This window comes from Pectinophora gossypiella, chromosome Z (assembly GCF_024362695.1).
Source record: "Pectinophora gossypiella chromosome Z, ilPecGoss1.1, whole genome shotgun sequence".
NCBI classification, from domain to species: Eukaryota; Metazoa; Arthropoda; class Insecta; order Lepidoptera; family Gelechiidae; genus Pectinophora; species Pectinophora gossypiella.
This window is the reverse complement of record NC_065433.1, coordinates 22,105,236-22,128,837: the sequence shown is the minus strand read 5'-3', so window position 1 is coordinate 22,128,837 and position 23,602 is coordinate 22,105,236. Positions and strand designations below refer to the sequence as shown.

At 37.3% G+C, this 23,602-nt stretch overlaps 3 protein-coding genes across 5 annotated transcripts; 1 reads left to right on the top strand and 2 right to left on the bottom strand.

Moving 5' to 3' along the window:
* Nucleotides 1-162: 162 nt before the first annotated feature.
* LOC126379874 (CCR4-NOT transcription complex subunit 2) lies at nucleotides 163-7,431 on the top strand. Of its 3 annotated transcripts, none has more exons than XM_050028850.1 (8): nucleotides 163-479; nucleotides 2,992-3,264; nucleotides 3,689-3,884; nucleotides 4,823-5,029; nucleotides 5,489-5,693; nucleotides 5,823-5,987; nucleotides 6,483-6,618; nucleotides 7,302-7,431. In XM_050028850.1, the coding sequence occupies exons 2-8, from the start codon at nucleotides 2,995-2,997 to the stop codon at nucleotides 7,374-7,376; spliced, it is 1,254 nt and encodes a 417-aa protein (XP_049884807.1). In that variant the 5' UTR covers nucleotides 163-479; nucleotides 2,992-2,994; the 3' UTR covers nucleotides 7,377-7,431. The 3 variants fall into 3 exon arrangements, with proteins under 3 accessions (XP_049884807.1, XP_049884806.1, XP_049884805.1); XM_050028849.1 differs by lacking the exon at nucleotides 163-479 and adding an exon at nucleotides 735-915 and having other exon boundaries at nucleotides 3,701-3,884; XM_050028848.1 differs by lacking the exon at nucleotides 163-479 and adding an exon at nucleotides 735-915.
* A 2,393-nt stretch (nucleotides 7,432-9,824) lies between these two features.
* On the bottom strand, nucleotides 9,825-13,691 carry LOC126379877 (hsp90 co-chaperone Cdc37). The gene is made up of 5 exons (XM_050028855.1): nucleotides 13,513-13,691; nucleotides 11,271-11,837; nucleotides 11,069-11,184; nucleotides 10,711-10,900; nucleotides 9,825-10,630 (listed from the first exon to the last, which is right to left on the bottom strand). The coding sequence occupies exons 1-5, from the start codon at nucleotides 13,543-13,545 to the stop codon at nucleotides 10,385-10,387; spliced, it is 1,152 nt and encodes a 383-aa protein (XP_049884812.1). The 5' UTR covers nucleotides 13,546-13,691; the 3' UTR covers nucleotides 9,825-10,384.
* A 4,058-nt stretch (nucleotides 13,692-17,749) lies between these two features.
* On the bottom strand, nucleotides 17,750-22,832 carry LOC126379748 (gustatory and odorant receptor 24). The gene is made up of 5 exons (XM_050028565.1): nucleotides 22,305-22,832; nucleotides 20,887-21,144; nucleotides 20,118-20,396; nucleotides 19,304-19,465; nucleotides 17,750-18,236 (listed from the first exon to the last, which is right to left on the bottom strand). The coding sequence occupies exons 1-5, from the start codon at nucleotides 22,830-22,832 to the stop codon at nucleotides 18,042-18,044; spliced, it is 1,422 nt and encodes a 473-aa protein (XP_049884522.1). The 3' UTR covers nucleotides 17,750-18,041.
* Between the last annotated feature and the right edge of the window lie 770 nt (nucleotides 22,833-23,602).

Below are 23,602 nucleotides of genomic sequence, written 5' to 3'. Positions count from 1 at the left end.
TTAAAAGTATATATAGTATATGACTATGAACTGAAGAGAATATTAGAAAATCATATATTTCTTAGTAATTAAATCCTTAATTTTTATGCGCCAAAATTGATGTTTTTCCTTATTTTTATGTGTTAACTATCATAATTAGGTATACAGGTGATTATTACGAATTTCCGCTTTCAACAATATGGCCGCCAGTTGTTTAGGGTAATGTGGCGTTCGACAAAACCGAGTGAAATTGTTATAATATTTATTAGTGACGTAAAGATGAATAAGGTTTTCAACGTTTTATAGCAGTGTTTCAGACAGAGACTGTAACGCGAATGTTTCTAGTTGGTGTCTAAAATTTTGAATGAGTATAAATCGCATTGAAAATTGAACAGTCAACAAACTTTTGTTTATTTCATTGGAGTGAATTTATTTGTTTTCGATGAACCATCCATACGAATCTTGAAATAGTGGAACAAGGACTGACGTCGACATATTAGGTAAATGTTCATGCCATTTATTTGAAAAAGTGAAAATTATTAATCATTCAGGGTCGCCATTGTTTGACGAATAAAACAATCTCTACATTGCTAGCCCAAAATGCATATGTTAGCAAAATCTACTGGATATATATCTGTACTGTTTGCGTCTGTCTATGTGTTATTCCCGATGGCTATAGTCCATGTGTGGGTACCGGTGCGCCGGGCGCAACTGGACAGGCGATATCGATTAGTGCTCTTGTCTTCATATGACATGGATGTGTTGATGAGCTGCTGCTCATGCATCCTCGTGCTACTGTAAATATCACGGACACAACGCTCTGCGAATTCGCGAATCTACCAAGAGAATATTTGTTTCTTTGCTTGTTTTGGTTTGTGCTTACTTCATAGTGTACTCCCATTTACAATGTCACATTTACAAACAAACAAGTACCATGTAAGTATAAAACTATGAATTATATGTACAATTACATTGTAAACGGCGAGTTTTCCTTCGACCTAACAGTGACAGATGAATGCAGAACTAGCTGTAAGCAGAGAGAAACAGATACCCTCTTTGTTTCATGAATTGCCTCCTGGTATCTAGCACATTGATAAATACTCTGATACTTTTCTCCAGATTTGCATTTATCAGAGCACAATAACATGCAGTATAGAAACAACTTTGTCACTAGTTTTCATTATAGGTGTCAAGTTCAATAGTTAAATACTGTAACATCTCAATAATAAAAATTGTTATTTAAGGTATAATTTAATGCAAGCATCAATGTCCACTCAAGAAATTGGAAAGTTGTGTTCAAATTTTGTTGTTCGAAGAAAATTAAGAAAGCTTTTATTTGGTTCGATGAAATGTTAGTAACAATTTGATTTCAAAATCACTTGTAGATATTATAACAAGTAATGAAGCTTGTGTGTATTTATTGCGATATTATAATTATGTTATCCAATCATTGTCTAGTTCTAGATACTAGCAATTTCTTTAGTGACATTTTATTTTGGTTGTATTTTAAACCTGTGTTATTTGGCTGCTAACATCCCATACTATGACTTAACTCCTGCAAAATTGATGATACAATGAATTTATAAAAATGTTTATTGACTGTTCATCAAATTAATGAACTGTAGTTAATTTTATTTAGTATGGTTGTAAAGGCTGATAGAATACTAAACTGGTAATCTGTCAACCAGGTAAAATCAGTTGACATATTTACTTTTTCTAACTGTAAAGTTCATTTCCTCTAGTGAACACAAAACAAAACCTTTTATTTTAAAGTTACTTAGTATATTAAGCACGCAGAACCATCACTTATAATAGTTGTTAGACATAGTAGATATTATTTTGGGTAATATTTTTAGGGTATTGAATTTTATTAAACACTTGTCTGATTAAAAATTTAGTTATACAAGTTTATTACATTGTATTTTATAGAATTTGTGCTTATTTACTTTAAATAATTAGATATCTTGCTATAACTTTCTAATACTTTCTATTTAATAGGTATGTATTACTGTATTCAAATTGTAAAATCCCAAAACTCAAGAGAATTCAAGTCTTTAGAAAGAAGAGTTTTAAATCAACAAACTTCTTTTAACTTTTGTAGCTGAGCGAATCTCCCTATCATGTCATGAACATATATTCAATTTTGCAATTGTGACTTACTAGTGGAAACAAATAATGAAGTGACATCAGTTTTATATGAATTACTTAATTGCAATGTACTTCTAATCCCTGTCATATCCTGTGAATGATTTACTCTATGTACTACATAAAACATATTTTTCATCAAACATCAATAACAATTTGAATACCACCAAAAATGTAAATTTTTTTTATGTGACTTAAGGTAGCTTTGCAGAATAAGGCTTTAACTACTTAGCCGGACAAAAGGGGAGCACTGAGGGTCTCCGTTACCTAATACAAAATTAAAAAAATCAGGCTTAAGGTTGCCCAGTTGGGTGCGAACATAGGATCAGGGTGTCATCTGAGAGGATTTTACCTATTTGAAATTTCGGGGAAGAATAAATATGTGTGTCATCGGCGGATAAAGCTAGTTCAGTATTTGGGGATTTGGGATTGTCAGTGGTATACAGTGAAAACAGTAAAGGCAGAGCGCACCCCTAGCGACAGGTTTTTCAACAATACGATGCACTCGTTAAATGCAGGAGTGTCTGGTTCTAAAACCAAACTGCTTCATAATCTGACAAATATGAAGCAGTTTGGTTTTAGACCTAGGTATGCCAAATACAATTGCTTCTTTCCCCTGTCTGTGGAAATTGGGAAAAAGAAGTCTGAGAAAATATAAAGTTGGCTAAGGGCTGTCATACAGAGTATACTGAAATCCCTTAACTGGTTTATAGGAAACGCACAAGGCTGGTCAAAAATGTGTATCATACACTATTGAATGTTCTTATGAAGTTTTTGTGTAGTGACTGTAGTGAAACATGCACAGGTGATGGGGTTTAATTATGATAATGTTAATGCTGGCATTTGACATATGTTGTTGTTTTTCAGGTTATGGCAAACTTGAATTTCCAGCAAGCGCCTAGAAGCCTAGCGAGCGGCGGTGTGGGCGGTCGCGTTAGCTCCGGGCTGGTGGCGGGGGTGTCAGGGCATGTGACGCCGACGTTCGGCGGGGCGCTGTCTCCGGGCCGGGGCTCCACCGCAATGCCCGGCGGCGCACCGCCCTCGATGGCTTCGCGTTCCACGTTGTTCGGGCAACGAGCATTCGCTGACCGCAGAGTACCAATGCCGACCTCTTTGTCGCAGCCCAACGCTAATTCCATGGTGAGATAGCTTCATGCTTGACTTCTATGTTGCTGTGGATAGGTGTATAAAAACAAAGCAGCACAGTTTTTTTCTCTTGGTCTTACAAAATTTAAAAAGACTAATTCAGTTGGTTTTGATTATAAAATGTAACTTCATAAAAATGAATAAGACCAAAAACACGCTGTTTTATTTTTTTTTAATTTTCGATTTAATTTGTATCAGATGTCCAATTGAAAAAGAGAACAATTGAAAAGAGGGATTGAGTAGAACAAAATTCCATGTAGGTACCTACCTACTTAATAGAAGCTAAAAGGCGTATATACATCGCCAGCTTTTAAAAATTGGCTGAGGGAAAGACCGTTACGACTTTATTTCGTAGTGTAGTAAATGTTGTATGTGTCGTATTCCGAAGGCCAAAGGGCATTTTCGATTAAAGTAATAGTGGGTTCGACAGTCTGGTATGGGCAACCTGTCTCGGTTCAACGCTGGGAGCAATTACCACTCGGTGTTCGGCGAGGGCGGCGACACGTCGACGCCGCCACTGCTGGACTTGAGCGAGTTCCCCTCGCTGACGGCGCGCGGGGCCGGCGACCAGGCCCCGGCCGCCGCGCCGCCGCCGCCTGGCTCTAAACCTTACGGTACTGTACCATTTCATATCGTCGCCTTATAGTGAACACCTCGTACGAATGAAAGATCTACAAAACCTCGAAACGGACACGCTACTTTCATTCCATGTAAAAACTGAGACTACTAATTGTAGACTTTTTAATCGAATTGAAACATAATGAAACTAGCGTGTCTGTTGCGAGGTTTTGTTAACAAGAATCATATCAAAACTTCAGAAGTTATTTTTGAAGAAGGCGCTTATTACATTTTCACTATAAAGCGACGGTAACTTTACTATAAAGCGAATAAAAAACAGAATTGTGTCCATTCTGACAAGATGCCGTACAATATGGGCGATAGGCTGGTCACCTGTCACCAGCCATCAACGGCTAATTACTTGTGTTTCTGCCCACCCCACCTCTCCCTATTAGGGATTGCGGGCGTAAGTTTATGAGAAGAATAATCAGTACAGGCCTGTTACCAACAACATGGATATTGAACCTATTGTATTGAACAACATGGGTATTGTAATTGATAGTGATTTTCGAAACTATAATATTAGTGTAAACAAAAACACATGCTCTTTATTCGTGTCGAGACCCACAAATCGTATGATGGGTACGTGGATGATTCTTAAATTATTATTTTCGTCGCAGATTATAAAATTATATTGAATGCTCATAAACAATAAAATATGTTCGTTAATGGGTAGTTGTATCATAACGCATCAATGAAAGTTAACCTTTAACATTGTAATGTCAAACCTACCCTAGCCTACCTCCCTTATAGACACAAATAGAGTTATACTTGAACATCGTACGTTCTCGTGAAACACTGCAACAAAACTATACTCGTAGATTTACGTAGAAAGATTCAACAAAAGGCAAATTAGCATATCTTTTGAAAGACGGTTAACTAGAAATGTTTCGCCGTGAGGTTAGTTTACGGAGATGTGTCTTTGATCGTGCAGTGGGTATGGTGAAGCAGCCAACATCGGAGCAGTCTGAGTTTACGATGTCGTCGGAAGATTTCCCTGCGTTGCCGGGCACGTCGAACACGAGCGGGTCGGCGACGGCGCAGCAGCCCGCTGCGACGCCGGCGTCTGGCCACCCCGCGCCCGACTACGCAAACCACAGCGCTGAAAAGCCCAGGAAAGGCATACAGACATCGCCCGACGGTAACATTTTCTACCTTACTCACCTTCACGAACATAGTTTTTCTTTTTTCAAACATCAACTTATTTGTTAAAACATTATTTCATTACTTTGCTACCTATTGATTTCTGATACTTGCTTCTTTTACGAAAATTGTTTCATGCCGGTACTACGCCCTTATCACCACCATACTCATAAGCCATAAGACACGATAATTTTTTTTCGTAATTCTCGTAATATGTTACAACGTAAGGTGTAACATTGGGTGATCGTATCTGACGTGAAATTATTTTCTTTTTCTAAAGTGGTCGGTCAAGGAGCGCGTACGGATGTTTATGGTGTGTATTAGGATGATCGGTGTTATTTATTCAAAGAAAATTCAGCCCGAATTATATTTCTATTGTTCAATTTCGTAGCAAGTTTCGTAGTTGTGATTTGTTGATTGATGTGTGTACTGCTGCTAATGAAGGTTTTGTTTTTAGGAAACGTAACAAACATACCAGGGACTATGATCCCCAACCAGTTCGGCATAGTGGGGCTGTTGACGTTCATCCGCGCGGCGGAGTCGGACCCCAGCCTGGTGTCGCTGGCGCTAGGACAAGATCTAACTGCTCTCGGATTGAACCTCAACTCCCCTGACAACCTTTATCTCACTTTTTCTGGACCGTGGGCGGACACTCCTTGCCGGTAAGTAAGCTGGCGATCGTGCTTATCGCCTTCACGTTTATTGCTCACCTGTCATAAACTATAGAGCTTGCGTACATAATGTGTCAATTAAATGTGTAGTATAATAAAATAAGTGCAATTCCATTGCAGACCACAAGACATGGACTACCACGTGCCGCCCGAGTATTTGATTAACGGATCGATTAGAGAAAAGCTGGCACCACTGCGGCTGAGTCGATATAAAGAAGACTTGCTTTTCTATCTGTTTTACTGTTTCGTCGGTGACGTGCTTCAAATAGCAGCTGCAGCAGAACTGTGAGTAGTTTGATTAATTCTAAGATTCTAAGTTTAATGCTTAGAAGTAAACCTACAGGGTTATAGAGGGGGTCAAACCTGTTGTTTTATATTTAAAATGGGTAACTTTAACATTTCACGGATACAGAACCCTGATCATTGACCTCTCATTCATGTTTTTGGAATAGAGACATCGCCTGTAAATGTACTGTCATTGAAAGTGCTAAAAATGAAGGTGTTTTAATATATATGTGATAATTATATTGGATAAGCTGAGTGTTCTACTTGTGGTGAGAGAATTCGATTGCCCAGGGTGAACTGGGGTAACCGAGGTATACATAATATTTGTAGGTTATGTTGGATATAGGTCGGTATAGTACCCTGGCGCCGAACAGTTCAGCATATCCATTTCATGATATTTTGTATCTGTCGATTAAAACTACGCCACCTGAGGCGGACCTCAGTGTTGTATACGTAGTGTTTATGTGTGGTTAAATAAGTGTATATCTGTTGCAGATACAATCGTGAGTGGCGATATCATACGGAGGAGAAGGTGTGGATCTCGCAGGCGCCCGGTATGCCCATGGTTGAGAAGACCTCCACCTACGAGCGCGGCACTTACTACTTCTTCGACGCGCATAACTGGCGCAAGGTACTCCATAACCGATTTTCAAACTTGCCAGAAATACGCTAATTAATCTGACAGCCGAGAGATTTCCATTTTAATGAATCCACATTAATATTATAAATACGAGAGTGACTCTATTATCTTTTCACGCTAAAAACCGCTGAAGCGATCAGATAAAATTTGGTATGGAAACAGATCGAGACCTAGGGATAGTTATTATCCCGACAATCACCCATCATAAGGGAATGGGAAAAACGTGGCGCGCGCGAGCTGTGACAGCTGATATTACTATAATTTACTTAGTTATTAGTCGATACAAAGTCTGTAAGATCATAGAAAAGCCAAAGTTGCTCCTATATATCTTCCTCTAACATTCTATTCCATTACCTTTGTCTTCAACATAGCTTTCGCAATTTACATTCATCGGCTCTGCGTGACGTAATGAGAAAGGAATCACCAACCTACGAGGAGTAAGCACCATGGTTTTGGAAAATGCTCAGAGTGCGCGCTATGTAATAGCCAACACACACGTTTATATTTACACGTCACTCTGCCAAGCTAAATAGTTTTTCCTTCTCCAATAGTTTTTTCTTTAGGTTTCATACCGAAAACGAAATCCTAACAGGTTTACTCACGCCTGTCTACCACATATCTTAGGATGATTGGACTTTATATTTGCTAAAATTTATGTTCTCTTTGTTACTCAGGTGGCGAAGGAATTCCACCTAGACTACAGCAAGCTGGAGGGCCGACCGCAACTGCCGCCCCATGTGCTTACGTAGCTACGCCATCTCACACACCTATTGTAGTTTTGTTATATAAAAGTACAAGTTTAAATTATCTTTTATTTTCATCACCTTAAAACCCTACAGAAAAAGATTAATCATCTTTTGTTGAACATATATTATCACATTAATTGAAATAATGTATATCCAATACCAGAAAATATTGCACTTGTCTAACAAAAGACGCACCTACTGATTTTTACACAATTTATTGCAAGCATTGCGAATGTTACGAAATTATTATAATACGGAACGTGTCAAGCTAATCCAATAACAATTTCTAACGGTTCTTTAAGACTGCAATCAATCAGTTATTAAGACAAATATGTACCTATTAGACTCTTTTTAAGAACTTTGCGCTCGTCGCTCATCAAACAAATCAAAAATGGTTTAACTAAGAACATATTGAATGAAAATTTGAATTTGTAAAATTAGAATTAAAATACCTTAATTAATTAATTTATTTAATCCACCATCCATCCATCCTCCTTAATTTGTTTTTTATAACTCTTATTTGATGATATGTATTTTGTGATGATGATCTTTACGAAACATAAACTTGCGAAGGGTTTCGATTTTTTGATGAGATGTGTATTTTCCCACATGGGTACCTACTTGCCATGCGTATTGTTATTGTTATGCTTGCGACAAAACAGGAAACTTCTCATCTCTTTGCTATATATAGCCAATTGTCTGCTAACGTCGCTACTCTGCCTACAAGGTCAGGCAAGTCATACGTTATCTAACTGGTAGATACCTATAAACTGCTAGAATTTAAAAGTGTTGAACGCTGAAAAATCTTAGGTTTTTAAAAGGGAAATTTTTATTTATACCATTAGCACAGTTAGTAGTTAAATGTACGCATTGATGAATAATATGCTACTAAAGGAACAAACTGTCTATGAGATAAATAGGGATTGCAAGAATTAATTTTAAGTTATCGATAAAGGCAATGTTATGTAGGTAGGTAAAATAAATAAAATAAAAAGTGATAAAACGTTATCAAAACCTTTTGTTCCTTATCAAACCACAAATAATAACTAGAAACCTTAGTTACTATTGTGAAATCTTTAGTAAGTAAGTCATTTGTAAGATTTCTGTTCCTCCGTACGGACAGAAATCCTACACACGACTGAGTAAATCATCTTCGCACATAACCTCAAGAATTTTTCAAGTGACATTTGTTTACGCAGGCGCAGAATCTTTGGCTGCGTTCAAAATAAAAAGTAAATCTGTAACATAGTCTTCTTATACCTACCAATCCTACCATGATCTGTAAAAAGTGTAAAAACGTGTAGAGCAAACAGACTGCTGCCTGCGGCGGCAGATAATTATAATATCTAGTCAAATCAAAGAAAAGTCAATAAAATTTTATTCAAATGTATTTTAAAGATGCACAAAATCTAATACGAAAGAATTACAAAATGCTACATCTCTTACGTGCCTATCTTGAATCATCTGGGAGTTGCCTGGAAGTGTAATTTTTCGTTTTCGTCGCCTCATTTTTGTTTTTCGGTACCTAATGATAGGTACATTCCAGTTTCCAATGCGATGTGGTGACGTGGAAAACACCCGTTCTATAGTAGAAAGAGGCTGGCGCTTCCTTGGCATAGAGCAACATGGGCCTCCAGCGCACCGGAGGGGAGTAGCCAGCCATAGCGTTATTTCTCGATACATAATTTTCTGGTAGTTTTTGCGATCTGCAACACGTCACTGTAGTATGGTTATACCAACAGTCGATAAAAGCAATATCGATAAACTCGAAATTACGTTTAGGAAACTCACCATGTAAACTAAAAATACAGTTTATAATATAATATATTTTTAAATTGTACGAGTGGTACCTAAATAGTAAACGTATACATACTTAAATAATGTGAAATAACTTCTTTTGTAAATTTGATGTGTCAGATCTCTTTTTGCAGCAAAAAGCAGAGCAGTTCGTCATTATGCTGCATTGCGCAGCGTTCACTCGCGCGACTGGAATCGCGACAATTTTTTATTAGATCCACATATCCATGTGATTTAGTAGTACTTTGCAAATAGGGAACATTTACGAATGGCTAACCACGACACAAGTTCAAATGCTAGAATAGAAACTAGTTTTGGATTGTGCAAATCAGCAAATACTGGCAGAGGCATTCCGCCTGCGTACGACTACTTCTTCGATCTTTTTCTCGTATCGCTAAGTTCGTAGGACATGTTATTATCCCCGTAGAGTATGTTTAATTATGCATTTGGCTGAACCTAAGCACCTCTCGTGAGGAGTGCGATGTACATATGGAGTACATAATACCTTCGATGAATCAGGCCATTTTTTACAGCTTCAATCAATAAATTGGGACACGAGACCTTTGAAAAGCAGCCAGAAAATTGAGTTCTATACAGATATGTCTGCTCATATTGTAAATGGAAATCATTCGAAAGCAATAAAACAACAAAACATTACAGCGTTCATACGATTAAATTTTATTTCGCTTTCAGTAAGAAATGATTTAATTAATATCTTGTTTAAAAGACAATTATTGAACTAACATACATACATTTATCTTCCACGTATAATATTATGCTCCACTGTGGGGACATTGATAAAATGCAACATGATGAAATTGCCTCTGCCTACCCATTCGGGTAGGCGGGATGATAGCATCCCGGTACGGCTACACTTCACACACAGCCAACAAGACCGTAGAGAAATGTGTATGTACTAGAATTAGTAAATACGTTAGCATCCGTGATGGCTATGTACCTACAAAATCGTCATTAAGATAATAGAACTACTTATCTTTTGTTAGGTTAGATTACATTGTTAGGTTTGTGGTTACATTACGATTTCACAGAAAGAAGGTAAGTAACATCTACCAGGTATAAAATGAAATACATTGAAAAATAATCTGAAGTAATCTAGTGCCTGGAACTCTTCAATAAGACGTACGAGTATGTAGTTAAACCTAGTAAACAACAGTAGAAAAAAAATGCATAAAATGCATTGAGTGGATAGAAATTTAGTCGACGTCTAAGGTGCTATTTGAGGATGTGCCAGGCACCGTGCCTGACGTGACTGTTTCTGACGCATTGGGGGCTGACGACGAATTTTCCCTCATGGTTGGTTCCTCATCATTCTTGCCAGGCACCCACAGACCAGCGTCCACGCACCGCTTCATGTAATAGATGGCTTCCTGTTCTGGCATTTTAGCAATGGTTGCCTGGAGCATTGGGACATCCTGAGAGTCGAAGCATTTCTTCAATTCCTGTAAGAATAATATTAATTATTTGCCAGGGTCACGTTTGGATGCAATGGTATTAAAAAAACTTTTTTGAAAGTGCTTACGTCAGGCAATTCTTCGTACACTTCGACCGGGTCGAGGCCGCCGGGGCCAAGCCTGGCCTTTCGTTCTTCTTCTTCTTGCTCACGCAGCGCTTCTTGTATTTTCTCAGCAGCGCGTTTCTTGATTCGTGCCTTAAACTGCTCCAGCTCGTCATCAAACGAATCTTTGTAAGTTTTCTCCGCCACTTGAATTCTGTAATTCAACAAAAAAATATCTAATAGGAGATAGAATAGTACAGTGTTTTTCAAATTAGGAACTTTATTACCATAATATTTTAAGTGGTCAAACAACTAAAAACGATGATAGACAACAGTATTTATAAAACCTTTTTTAGATGTTACATTAAATGAATTATTTTACCTGGAGAAGAAAGATCCAACACAAGATCTTGGGTCAACATTGAGTTGCTTTGACAGCTCGAGAATGTATTGCATGCAGATAGTTTGGTGCGCGACGTGCGCCATCAAGTCGTGTTTCTGAAATAAACAATAAGGTCAAATTAGATACCTACACATAGAACATGCAGGTATATAATATTCTTTTTATATAAATAAGAACTTACCTCTTCCATCTCCAAATTGATGCACCAGATGACGAGATAGTTGGCAGTCTCCTCACACACCAGGTTAGGGTGCTCCAGCAGGAACTGCTTGGAGTCGTCGTAGCGGCGCAGCATGCCGAATTTCTTCAATTGCTTCTCATTGTCTTTGATGAATTTCTTCATCCTTTCTTCTTTTTCTTCTTCTGTCAAGTTTTCATCACTAGGTCGCGGTGGAGGATTATTGATGACAGTTTTTGTGAATCCTGGCTCACTGATTGTGTCCACATTCCAAGGTGTTTGCTTGTCTTTCTTTTTTAGCTCCTCTTCCTTCTTCTGTAATGTTTTCTCTTCCTTTTCGAGTTCAGCGAGTGCTTTCTGTAGTGACTGGAGATCAGGGCTGTCAGGGCTGGCATTTGCGATCTTCTGCCTGGTCTCATTGAGTTTTATGATGTTCTGAGCTTTGCGTTGTTCGTGTTCCTGCTTCTCCCGGCGGCGCTCCTCCATGCGCTCTACGCGGGCTTGGTGCCGCCAGCGGAACAGCGACGGTGTGTCGATGTTGGGATGAGTCTCATCTTCGTCGTCGGATATCTGCAGCACACGGATATACCAAATCATACATTATGCATTTTCTAACTTCAATCAGTCAACAAGATTATAAAGCATTTGCATTACTTGAATAAAATAAGTATCAGGAGCTACAACCAGTGTAACAGCCTCCTATATTATACAATACGGTTTGTGTTTAATCTTTTGATGCAAGTGGGTTTGAATGGTTATAGTATATTTTTAGTTCAGTGTAGCTTTACTAAGGTCTCTTTCCCGCATGGAGTAAAGAAAAAATACAATGTATTTAGGTGCTTATTGTCTTGGTTATGTTGTAGACCATACTAAGATAGTGTGTGATCCAGCTTTTATGTCAGGGGGGGTCACCAGGTCTCAGGCAACATAGAGGGAATTTGATAAAAATATAGGGACCACCCATGACCCAACCTGTCGCCCACGGTGTGCATAGTGTACATATGGAAATGTGCAACCAAAAGCATAACAACATTTGTATTGAGGATTGAATGGGGAGAGAATATGAGAGGTTAATAACACTTATTGTTTTACAAGGAGCTTGAATTTCATATTTATCCTATACAGTTGGACATTCAAAATCTCAATAAACTGAAATACAGTGTATGTAAAAAAAAACAACATTGGAACACAAATATCTTAATGTTCTATACCTTGATAAATAGATACAATATCTTTAATCACATCCATTAAGTGAATTTGAAGAAAATGTTAACATCTTATTTTGGCTTATTTTGCAGATAAACAGGTAGGTATATAGGTAAATCTATCAGTCAGCCTATTTACTAATATGTCTCATGGATGTTTAGTTTATTTTACCATGTTTATCCTTATCCTGGGGTATCTTTAGTGAACCTGAAGAAATTGGCAGGCAGAGGTATTCAGTTCCATTTAGCTATTAGGGGTAGAGGCGTGGGCAGTTGTACTATGCATCTGTGCCGTTCACAGTGGCTTAGTGTACACAATGTTGGACTGAATGTGACAATTGACTTTTCTTGAACACTACAGTGAATAGGCTTTTACTAAGTAAGCATGTTCCACCTTAGGTCACATCTTCACTTAGCATGAGGTGAGAAAGACTTATAAAATATTTAACAATAAGAAAAGCTTCAAATGGTCTTGGAAATTGTGTTGATTTCTTGCAAGAGCACTTTCACAAAACACATTTTTGCAAGCTGACTCACTTGGAAGCTATTGTAGATTGATTTGCCTGTTAACCTTAAGTCACTGACAATAGCTAGCTTTATAGAAAACCAAAGCAGAGTAACAAAATGTTTTTTATATACCTATTTAAGGTATAACATAGACAATAATGAAAAGCAACAGGTATATCTAAGTTAATAAAACTGTTATTTAGAATAAGTATGAATCTGGTATCTGTAATTGCTCTTTGTACAATCATAAACCATTGTATGATATGAAAAATGTTACTACTGTGACTCGGAAAATACCAAGGGATGTGTCTGTCGGCACACCCAGGCTTCCAGATAATAAAGCGGTTGTGGAATAATAATAATACACAGGAAACAATCATGTGGCATATAAGTCGAAATCCAAATATGCTCTACGGACCCTTTTTATCATTTGCAATGTAAAGCTGACCTATACGAACGCTAATAAAACAAAGAAAGTAACGTAAACGGAAGATAACCGTTGGCGGAGAACACAATGTATGAAATGAACCAACCTCAATATCCTTCCATTTGCTGTAGTCCACCATTTTTGCACACAGGATTAGATTCTCAGAAGAAATACTGTTTTAACGCGTTTGAATAAGTAATCGAAGAACTATTTCATCACAAGATCCGCCGTGAAAATAAATTTGTCGTCCGGAATATTCTTCGGGTACAGATAGACAGAAATTACGTTTCTTTCCACGCAATATTTATTGTATTTTTTGTCCGAGTGGTGTGTTGGCTGTTTCTTTATTCTTTTTATTCTAATTTCTTTATTTCAATCAAAACCTACATAAACCACTAAAACTTTTCTTAGTAATAATAATAAATAATATTTAAACAAATACAACGTAACAATAGAAAATAAGACTAATGTATATTTTGTTATACAATCTGCTTTTGTTTTCTTCGCGTAACGAACCGTAATTTCACATTTTTTCTTTTTAATTTCGGAGTTGGATGGATGGATGGATACCTACCACATGAAAATGCAAAAAGTATGGTTTTATTACACTTTTACGCATACGCATAGAAAAATTGTAAATGATTTAATTTATTATATCTAATCATTGTTGCGTTGTATTAAAAAGTTGTGTTTTTTTCTTACTTATATTCTATGGGCACCTACTTACGTATTCCTTGTTTCTTTGCAATTGACAACATTTCAAATTTTTAAGCCGTGGTTTTTTTGTGCTATTTCGAAAGTACTTGTTTAAATAGAAGACACGTATTTTTTCTTTTCAAGATTTTTCCACCAGAAGTTACAAAAAATATTTTTTGAAAATTGGATTCTGCCATTGATAGAATGAAGGCTGTATAATGTAATGTACCTTTGCATGCGTATTTAAAACAATAGCTGTTTGACTATGTCTGTGGGGATGTCAAATGTCATTGTCATTCGTGTGTTTGTGATATTTTAGGTTAAATTATTAAATTCCCGTTTCCCCATTACTTAATAAAAAAAAGAATGTGCAACCACGTAAATTAGATCCTCTTATTTCTTGTATTGTTCCCGTCTGCAAAAATACAGTATTGAAAAATCCCAACAAGCACTTTTTTATGTACCGTAATCGGTGAGAGTGCAGTGATGTTCCGCAGTAAATAAATCAAATGTACCGAAATCTGGTAGTATATATATTTGCGAAGATCATTTAAATGTAAGTATATTACTATAAAATCAATTTTAGTGTTTAATTATAGACATCTCTAACAAGAGCCATGAACTGTATGTAACTAGTATGTTGTTCTGTTAATAAATCATTTTGTTCACAATTATGAATTTGTTTCAGCTAGAGGAAGATTTACTGAATTATAAGGACTGGGTAGAGAATAACAAAGCCAAGGCTTAAACCTGAAATGCCTGTAATGTTAAAGAATATTGGACTGGATCTTAGCAGTGTCATGCCTTCTGGATTAAACTGGGATGAACCTGTGCCAGCTACACAGGATAAAGGTATTCAGTGTATGCCTCACTACAGTAATAAAACTGTGCAAGTTATGCCAACCATGGTCAGAAGGTCAGTTGGAACAAGGCTTGCAAAAAATGACACACACGAACCTATCCTTACTGAAGAGGAATCATCGGACGGACACAATCCATCTGCACTTGGTAGCACAACTGAATTTTCAGGACAGGAGAGTACTAGTGAACTTGAAGTGCAAAAAACTTTGAAAAATAGTGATTGGCACATTGTTAATACCCGGAATAAAAATAAACTTAAAAAAAATACTAAATCTTTTAAGGGGCAATGACACGTTTTTATAATAAAATTCCCATCGACATTCAAGTTTACATTTGAACACATTTAAGACAGGAATTAAACAGAAACTTTGTAAAAAAAATTTATTATTGTAAGATTCTTTTCCCCGGCTATACAAGTTGAAAAGCTGCAGTAGTTTTAAGCGGTTGGATCATACGTTCATTATGTAAAAAATGATGATACAAAGTGTAGCTATGTTACATACTGAATAAAGATATTTTTGAACTACTTAGATATTTTTTTAATATAAGGTCGACAGGAATTAAACAGAAACTTTGTAAAAAAAGTTATTATTGTAAGATTCTTTTCCCCGGCTATACAAGTTGAGAAGCTGCAGTAGTTTTAAGCGGTTGGATCATACGTTCATTATGTAAAAAATGATGATACAAAGTGTAGCTATGTTACATACTGAATAAAGATATTTTTGAACTACTTAGATATTTTTTAATATAAGGTCGACAATGGCTTTACATTTTAAACATTGATAATAATTTATAAGAATAAAATAAATGAAAATCAGATCAGTGTTTTGTGGTAATTGTTTAATTACATTCTTATCTATTTAATTACATTTGATATAATCTCACAATCTCCACATTCTAAAAGTTAATTTTTGATTTATATTTCTTAAGATGTGATTTTTTTGATTTCAAATACAAATGTTTGCAATGGGGAAAAAAAACAATGTTCTGGCAGACCCTAAGTTTGAATTAAACAAATTATGTATTTCAAATACACTGGGTCTACTATGACAGGTTGAAGAATTTTGGAAAAAAAATATCTTTAATAAAATGTTAGATATTGTAAGGCCTATTTACCTTGCAATATCTAACATTTTGTGAAAGATATTTTTTTCCAAATTTCTTCACCTTCACAAATTAACTTTTCCACATACAGCCACACCTGATGGTGTATTGCACCTTGTTGCCTCATATATTCTCGAAGCAGTTACTCAACCTAGTCTCAATGTATGCCATAACTGGCTATCAGCTTGACCACAAGTTCTTTCTTCAATTTTATCTTTAATTTCTGTGAGCAATTTGCTTTCTGCAAACTCTTTCCACTGTAGAAAATCTTCTTGATTCTTATTTTGATTGTATAGTCCAATAAAAGCTTGAATATGCGGCAATCATCTAATGGTTGTCTTTGCATGTTATTATAGTTAGGCCCAGGCCTATGCCCAGCAGTGGGCATCATACGGCTGATGATGATGATGATAGTTAGTTAGTAGTAGATGCAAGGAATTGGGTAATAATACTGCGATTGTACCCTTCTTCCCATCTCTTTTGCCAAAATAAACTTGTCCCTAGTAACAGCTTCAGGGAGTTTTGGCTAACTCCAGTAACAATGTACTGACGGCTCATCGGTGCGCTTGATAAGCCACATAATAAAACATATGAAATTTTTGCATCCACTCTCACTAGCTGCACAATCTTCGCACTTCACCACCAATATAGATTCCTCTATCTCATTAATGGATGCGATAACAGTATACATTTTGGAACGTATTCTATGTTCGGGTGTCACCATGCCCTTGATGAAACATGTTGAATTTTCGCGTTTCACCTCCACCGTACCGTACCACGTACGCGTTTCTACATAAGCGTCCCTCGATGAAAACAACACTTTTGCGCCCCTGATTTCGGCAATGTTAAAGGTGTCTTTTTCACGCATGTATGGCAACATAATCACTCTAGGAATATTTCGGCTGTCCGCCATCGTAAAACCTTCGGAAACCTTCATTGGCGCAGATAAATAAAAACAGTATAGGAAGAAAGATTAGGTTATGTTGTGTTGTGTCACAAACAAATCTCAAACAAAGCGTCATGTCATATTATGACATTTACTTTTTTTATAGTTTTTAGGTAAAGGTCTGAACTTATTCTGCCTTCCTCTTCTGACCTCGTGGATTTTTCAATATATTTCTATTATTACTGAATTAAAAAATCTGAAAAAATGTGTTTTGTGTAAATCATAGAAATATCTCGAAATGGTTTTCGATTTATGGCACCTTAGTAAAAATGAAATGTTGTCAATTGCTTTGCAAGAATAGATACTTGGTCCTTGTTTTCAAGTGAAAGTGGCCCCGATTCCTGCAGACACCGCCTAATTTTATTTTAGGTTATATCCGTCATTTTCGTATCCGTCGAAAAGGAAAGGGACGGATGATTCACAGCTCTTAATTTTAGAAAGAATGAGTAAATTAATGTGTCGGGTTATTGACTGACGTAAAATTTTTAGACGGTTGGTTTAGATTTGTGCTTAAAATTGACGTGTGTTCCATAAATTTTATGCTTGTCGATTACCCGTCCCTTTCCTTTTCGGCGGATAAGAAAATGACAGATATAACTTAAAATAAAATTAGATGGTATTTACAGGAATTAGCACCACAATCTACCTACTTAGGCCTGATTTTATACAAATAATGAATAGGTATAAAAGTAAAATGACAATCAATGCAAGATAATTCTTTATTAAACTACTTACTTACAATTATTACTTTACAGAAAACAGTGGGCATATAGGTATACCTAGTTCTAAAGTAATATACGGACGACCTTTGTGTTTTAAGGGCTAGATAGTACATTAACTACTAAATCATGTCTTGGTTTCGAATCCCAGGTAGACAAACTAAAATTTATTTTAAATTAAAATCGGGCCTGGCAGCTTTGAACCAAACCGCAGTGGAGCAGTTCAGGGTAGAGCCTTCGTACGTCCTCCGATCCACGAGGAGCAAGCTTGTATGTCCAGTAGTGTAATTTGTGATAAAAACTAAAATTTTAAATGAAATTTTTCTTTTTTTTCTTGGCTAGTGTCGTGAGAATAGTTGACATTGTCGTAGTAGTAGTAGTTGCTTGTGTGGTGGTGGTGGCATTGACGAAGTTATCATCGATCTCATCGCTCTGAGACTCGTCAGGAATGCTGATCTGGAACTGCAGGAGGACCACCAGGTACGTCACCATTGTAGCCAGCAACTGTAAACATCAGACCTATGTTAGAAAAGGTTGTTTGTTTGGTCCCATAGGTGCGAAGCTGCCCCTGAGTAAAACTGGAGAAAGTGCCCCTAATAATTTAATAACCGACGTACAACGACGGATGTACAGTTGGTTAGGTTCTAGTTGTCAACTTTACGTCAAGGGAGAACCTAACCTTATTTGCCATTTCTTTCAAACTTTTGTTTTACTCTCCATCAAACCAAAAAGAGGAGTGTGTATGCTCTGTACGTGGGTACCTATCTACTGTAAAGCTTTTGTTGTGCCGGGATCTTGATCTAGAAATAGAGACTTCTCAGGTAATTGAAGTTGTATATTATATTTATCTTCGTTTTCTTAATAAACAAGTAAAATACAGATTACAGAACATAACCTGGAAGGGGCAATAACATATCCGATATACTTATTAAGACACCCCCTGTCTCAAGATAATCGATGCATGAAATTTAAAAACTACGATGGTCCCGGCTGGCAGTTTTTAAAGGAAATCTCCTTAGTACCTATCTAGGAGAGGTCACAACATCATAGTAACTTCTCTGATTGATGAACAGAGGTCTAGGTCGTGTTAGCGTCGCATTAAGGGTCAGTGAATCCGGTTTTTATTACCTAAGTTCCACTTTTACGTCGTTTTGTGTCGTTCATTTTTATGAACCTAATCGACTCAACACCCTCTAGTGATTGTGTTCAGGATTAACTACAGGCTCCAGTCTTCAGGCTTCGCTTCTGGTTACAGTTTTGTACAGTGTTGTAGTTTGTGATCTTGTTTGGCAGATGGCAGCACATGTTTGGTATGAAGTCTTTGCCAGGGGTATGTTTGGTATCCTAAGTTCCTATAGGAATATACATACATACGCACCCGTAAACCCAAATGCCACAAGTAACCAGAAGACAAGTTCCTAAGATGGATATGATGAACCGTCGCTCAAATAGTGGCCCATCCTGTTACAAAGGACAACCCGGTTTATACATCATGCTCGGGAAGATAAGATAGTTGAACGCGTTCTATGTTTTATGTCGCTCTTTTTCCAGCAAAGTAACAAAATACGCACAGATTTAAAAAGGTTCCGATTGACATCGAAGAAGCCCCCGAGGCTGATCTGCGAGGGATTCATCTCTGTGGCTCGCAGGAACATGTTCACCTCTGTTTGCGCATCTGTGTTCATCCACGACAGTTCCACCATCAGCAACTTCTTCTGGAAGTTTGTCCTCACCTGTAACATGATACAAGAAATTGCTCTAGAGCAATAAGGCCGCCCAAATTGTACTGTATTCATGTGTTATGTCTGATTGTTGAAATTTTAGTTCTGTGCAATAAAGTATATTTGATTGATTGATTTGATTGATGATACAGGGTTAGTCAGCTAGCCCAAACACCTGGTGTGCGACCTGTGTGAGCCAGACACCACGGTACTCTGAACGATATCCTGTGAACAGGTCCGTTATGACGGATCTGAAACGGCAACCACTCTTGATACAACGTACCAAGATAGATATGATGACAGGTCACAGGTAATCAGCCTAGCCCATCATGTTGATTAAGTTATCGCTATAAGAATGATTATAGAGGTAAAATACACAATAAAAATATTATGAGAAATTTCGCTTTGCTTTCGCTTTCACAAAATTCAGAATTCACTTTTGCAGTGCTCATAATCATGATTACTTATTGTAGTGTAAACGCTAAATTGGAGTGCTACCTGAACAACACGCTATTGTAGTATCATTTTTTACATCAAAGCTTGTTTCAGGGTATAAAAAAATATTTAAGAAACATTAAGGACTCCACAGGTACTGTGACATTACATTACATTAATGAAAAATAGGAGGTAGGTATAATTCATTATGTTTACATTGGACACTTACATTATGGGACGCGTAATGAGCTTCATCACAGATGAAGAAGAGCAGAAACACGCTGCAGCAAGCCGTTAGTGCGAGACCGATGTCTTTGATTCCGAATCCCTCGGAGATCTGGCTGAGGAGCCCGTAGATCGACAGCGTGATGATGAGGAAGAGGTAGAGGTTCACGAAGGTGAAGGTGTAGCAGTTGGCGATGCCGGTGTCGCGCGCCAGCTTGCTGAGGCGCAACCAGAGGCCGCGGTACTCTGCCACCTTCTTAGCCGGCCCGATGTGACGAAGGGCCTACAATCATTTTATTATTAGTACAGAATAAAGGAAAGTGATGTGATCTCTCCTTCCCATTTCGGCTGTGGCGACCACTTCAGCTCCTACTCGGCACGACGCTGATACGCCCAAAGATGGCCGATTCCTGCGCACTACGTATAAAAGGGCAATTCTGCGCTCCCTACCAGCGGTTGAGTTTACTTCACCCCCCCTCTATGGGCGTCTGACGTCATACACAAATATGCACGTGTACGATAACCTCAATGTGTAGTGTCTGTGTAAAACGACGTGTTTCCTATTAAGTGTCCGGGGTGTGCTATTAGGTTAGTAACCAGCCCGATGGTCTGATGACGACGTGAAAGAGAGGACGCCTATACCCAGCAGTGGGTGTATACAGAGCTGAATAGAACTATTTTTGATTCTGTCATTTCGAAAAGTGTTATGGCGGAAGATCAAATTGATAAGATATACAGTATATAATATAAAATTAATATTAAATCGTACAAACCTGTTGAAAATCCTCCGCTAAGACATTGGCGCAGATACTTAAGGTCTCACAAAGTAGATACCAATATCCTCCAAGTATGTACGTCAATATTTCCAAGAAGATGTAGGGAATGATCTGCATCAGCTTGAAGTGCACCATAGTGACGTGCGTAATGATCACAGACGTGGTTGACAGTATAGGGATGATGATAGCAATGGCCAGAGACTTTCTATACAGGGTCATAGGAAGGGCACGACTTGATAACTTTTTGTAGGCAATCTGGAACACAATAAGATTACGTTTACACATTAATATATCTACTAAATACTTTCACGATTTATCCTCGTAAGCCCTGGGGTCCTCTGAGAAGGACCAAATAATTGTAGTCATAAAGGCCGAAGGTTTTGAAATAGTTTGTTCTAATAATCAACGAAGGTACTTTTAAAAGTACCAAAACTTTGCCTGTCAATTTAATTCAAACCTTTGCGCCGATTGAGAAAAAAAGTATTTTGTCTATGAACTAGTTCATTCAATTTCGTGAATAGGTGGCTTTAATAAAAAAGAAATATGTATCACTTGTCGTAATTTGTCATTTTATTGGTAAAGATGGCGCGCACACGGCGACGAGGTAAAAAAAAAATCAAGTTAATAATCGAATTTCGTAGTTTTTCATACACATTATTTTCAGAAATCGCAGGTAAGATAATAATCAACAACATGACATAGTTATTTTATCAATTTTGTATCGATATCGTTAGCAATATGAAAGCAAACTTTTTTAGTCCTTTGCAAGGGACTTTAGGTGTCATGTCCGGATATTTTTCAAAAAGTTTTTTAAATTGTTATATGTGATTAAATCATACCGATATAGACTGACTTGCTTACGTGATCTTATGATTAAAAAAAACTACCGTCTTCATTTTATTTCCTTTTTCCTTCTAATGATGATCTAAACTGACACCATGAATTATTTTTTTTCCTAATAATATAAACCTAATGTACTTCCAGAGGGACTAATCACAAACTACATCATAAAAACTAAAACTCGTTACTTATTTTATATTTAAATATGTAAGTATATACACATATTTATGACGTACAAATAGGTATGTATGTTAATGAAAAAATACATAACCCTTTATAATAATAATATTTTTCAAATTTTACTAAAAGTAGTGACTCAAACCGGGAGTCCTTCTGGAAGAACTAAAAAAAAAACGTATTTTTTTCAAAAATGTCTTCTATTCATCCTTACATAGGTCTCCACTTAATTTGAACCCGACCGGATAACTCTAACACTTTAAAATTTGTACTTGAAGTGCTCGGCCTTTACGACTACAAAAATTTGGTCCTTTTCAAGGTACCACCGTCGTTTATTACTTCGAAATCGTAATTATGCTTCGGCGTTACGAGGTTAAATTGTTTCAACATTTATTTACCTCAAAATCAACCCATCCATTGAGCACAGTAGCTATTTTACGCGTTTCGTACCACATTATCGGTACAGCTGCCATGGGAAATAGATACACCGTGAAGAGATACTCTATCACAGCTTCTTCGAATTTACCCTCAGCGCTGCGCAATATTTGAACTTTGTGGAGAGACATGTACAGTACATAGCTAACGAGGGAGAAGAAGATGACTGATGAGTAGAGCATGGCAGGCGAGGCCAGGTGAAACTGGTTGACACCACAAGAGGGCTTGGTGAGCGGCAGCACACCCATCAATCGCAGTAGAGTAAATACGGGTTTTATATTCTCATAGACCACGTCGCGGGAGATATGGGGCATTATGAAATTATCTGATATGGGAACGATGGCATTGGCCGATGGTGTGCGCATCGGAGTGCGGCTCGGAGTCACGTCCAGGAAGACGATCTTGTTCTTATCATCCATCTTATGTGCGAACCCGTTGGACACAGGAAGATTGGAGGTCGGGTACAAGCTGTTGCTTGTGTAAAACGTCATTTTGAGATCACTGTTTCCTTTTCCACGTCGTAACGGATCAGGCTCGTCGTAATGACTGGCAGTTTTGAAGGTCCGACTGCAGCAGAAGGAGTCAGCTTAATGACGAAGGGTAATATATGAATGGGGCAGGCCGCGGTCGACGCGGCTTCATATTTCAAAGGTGACAGGTTGATTGTAGCCACGTAAGCGTTTTGTCGTCCTTGCGTTAAATTTTCAGTCAACTTCTGACCTTGGAAGCTTAGTCATATTAATCGAACTATGCTGAAATTGAATATTTTAACAAGTAGTGTGATATTATACGGCGGAACTGTGACGTATTTATCATCAGACGTGGTAACTAATAATTGCTTTAATATCAGGAATTAAGTATACAGCATTGCATAAAATTTTAATATCGTTAATAATTATAATGAGGAACTTTTGTGGCTCCGTTTCCGAAAACAATATATATATATATGTATATATGGTATTGAACAGATTTAACTTTGAAAATTTGAAATTTGAAAAAAACTATGAAATTAGAAGGTTAAACGAAGGCAACTCTGCACAGCACCATCTATTTTTTGGTCGCAGCTTGGTAAATCCCTTATTACGTCGGGAAATTGCCTGAATAAAGTTTTTGACGTGACTACCTACGTCATTATTGTAGAGTTGTCGCAGACGGTGATGTAGCCAATCTGCTTAACCAAAGATACGACTTTATAGCTGCATTAGTACTTTAATAAATAGAAATTTCTTCCAGGCGACCTTAGGGTGAAAGAACTTGCGCT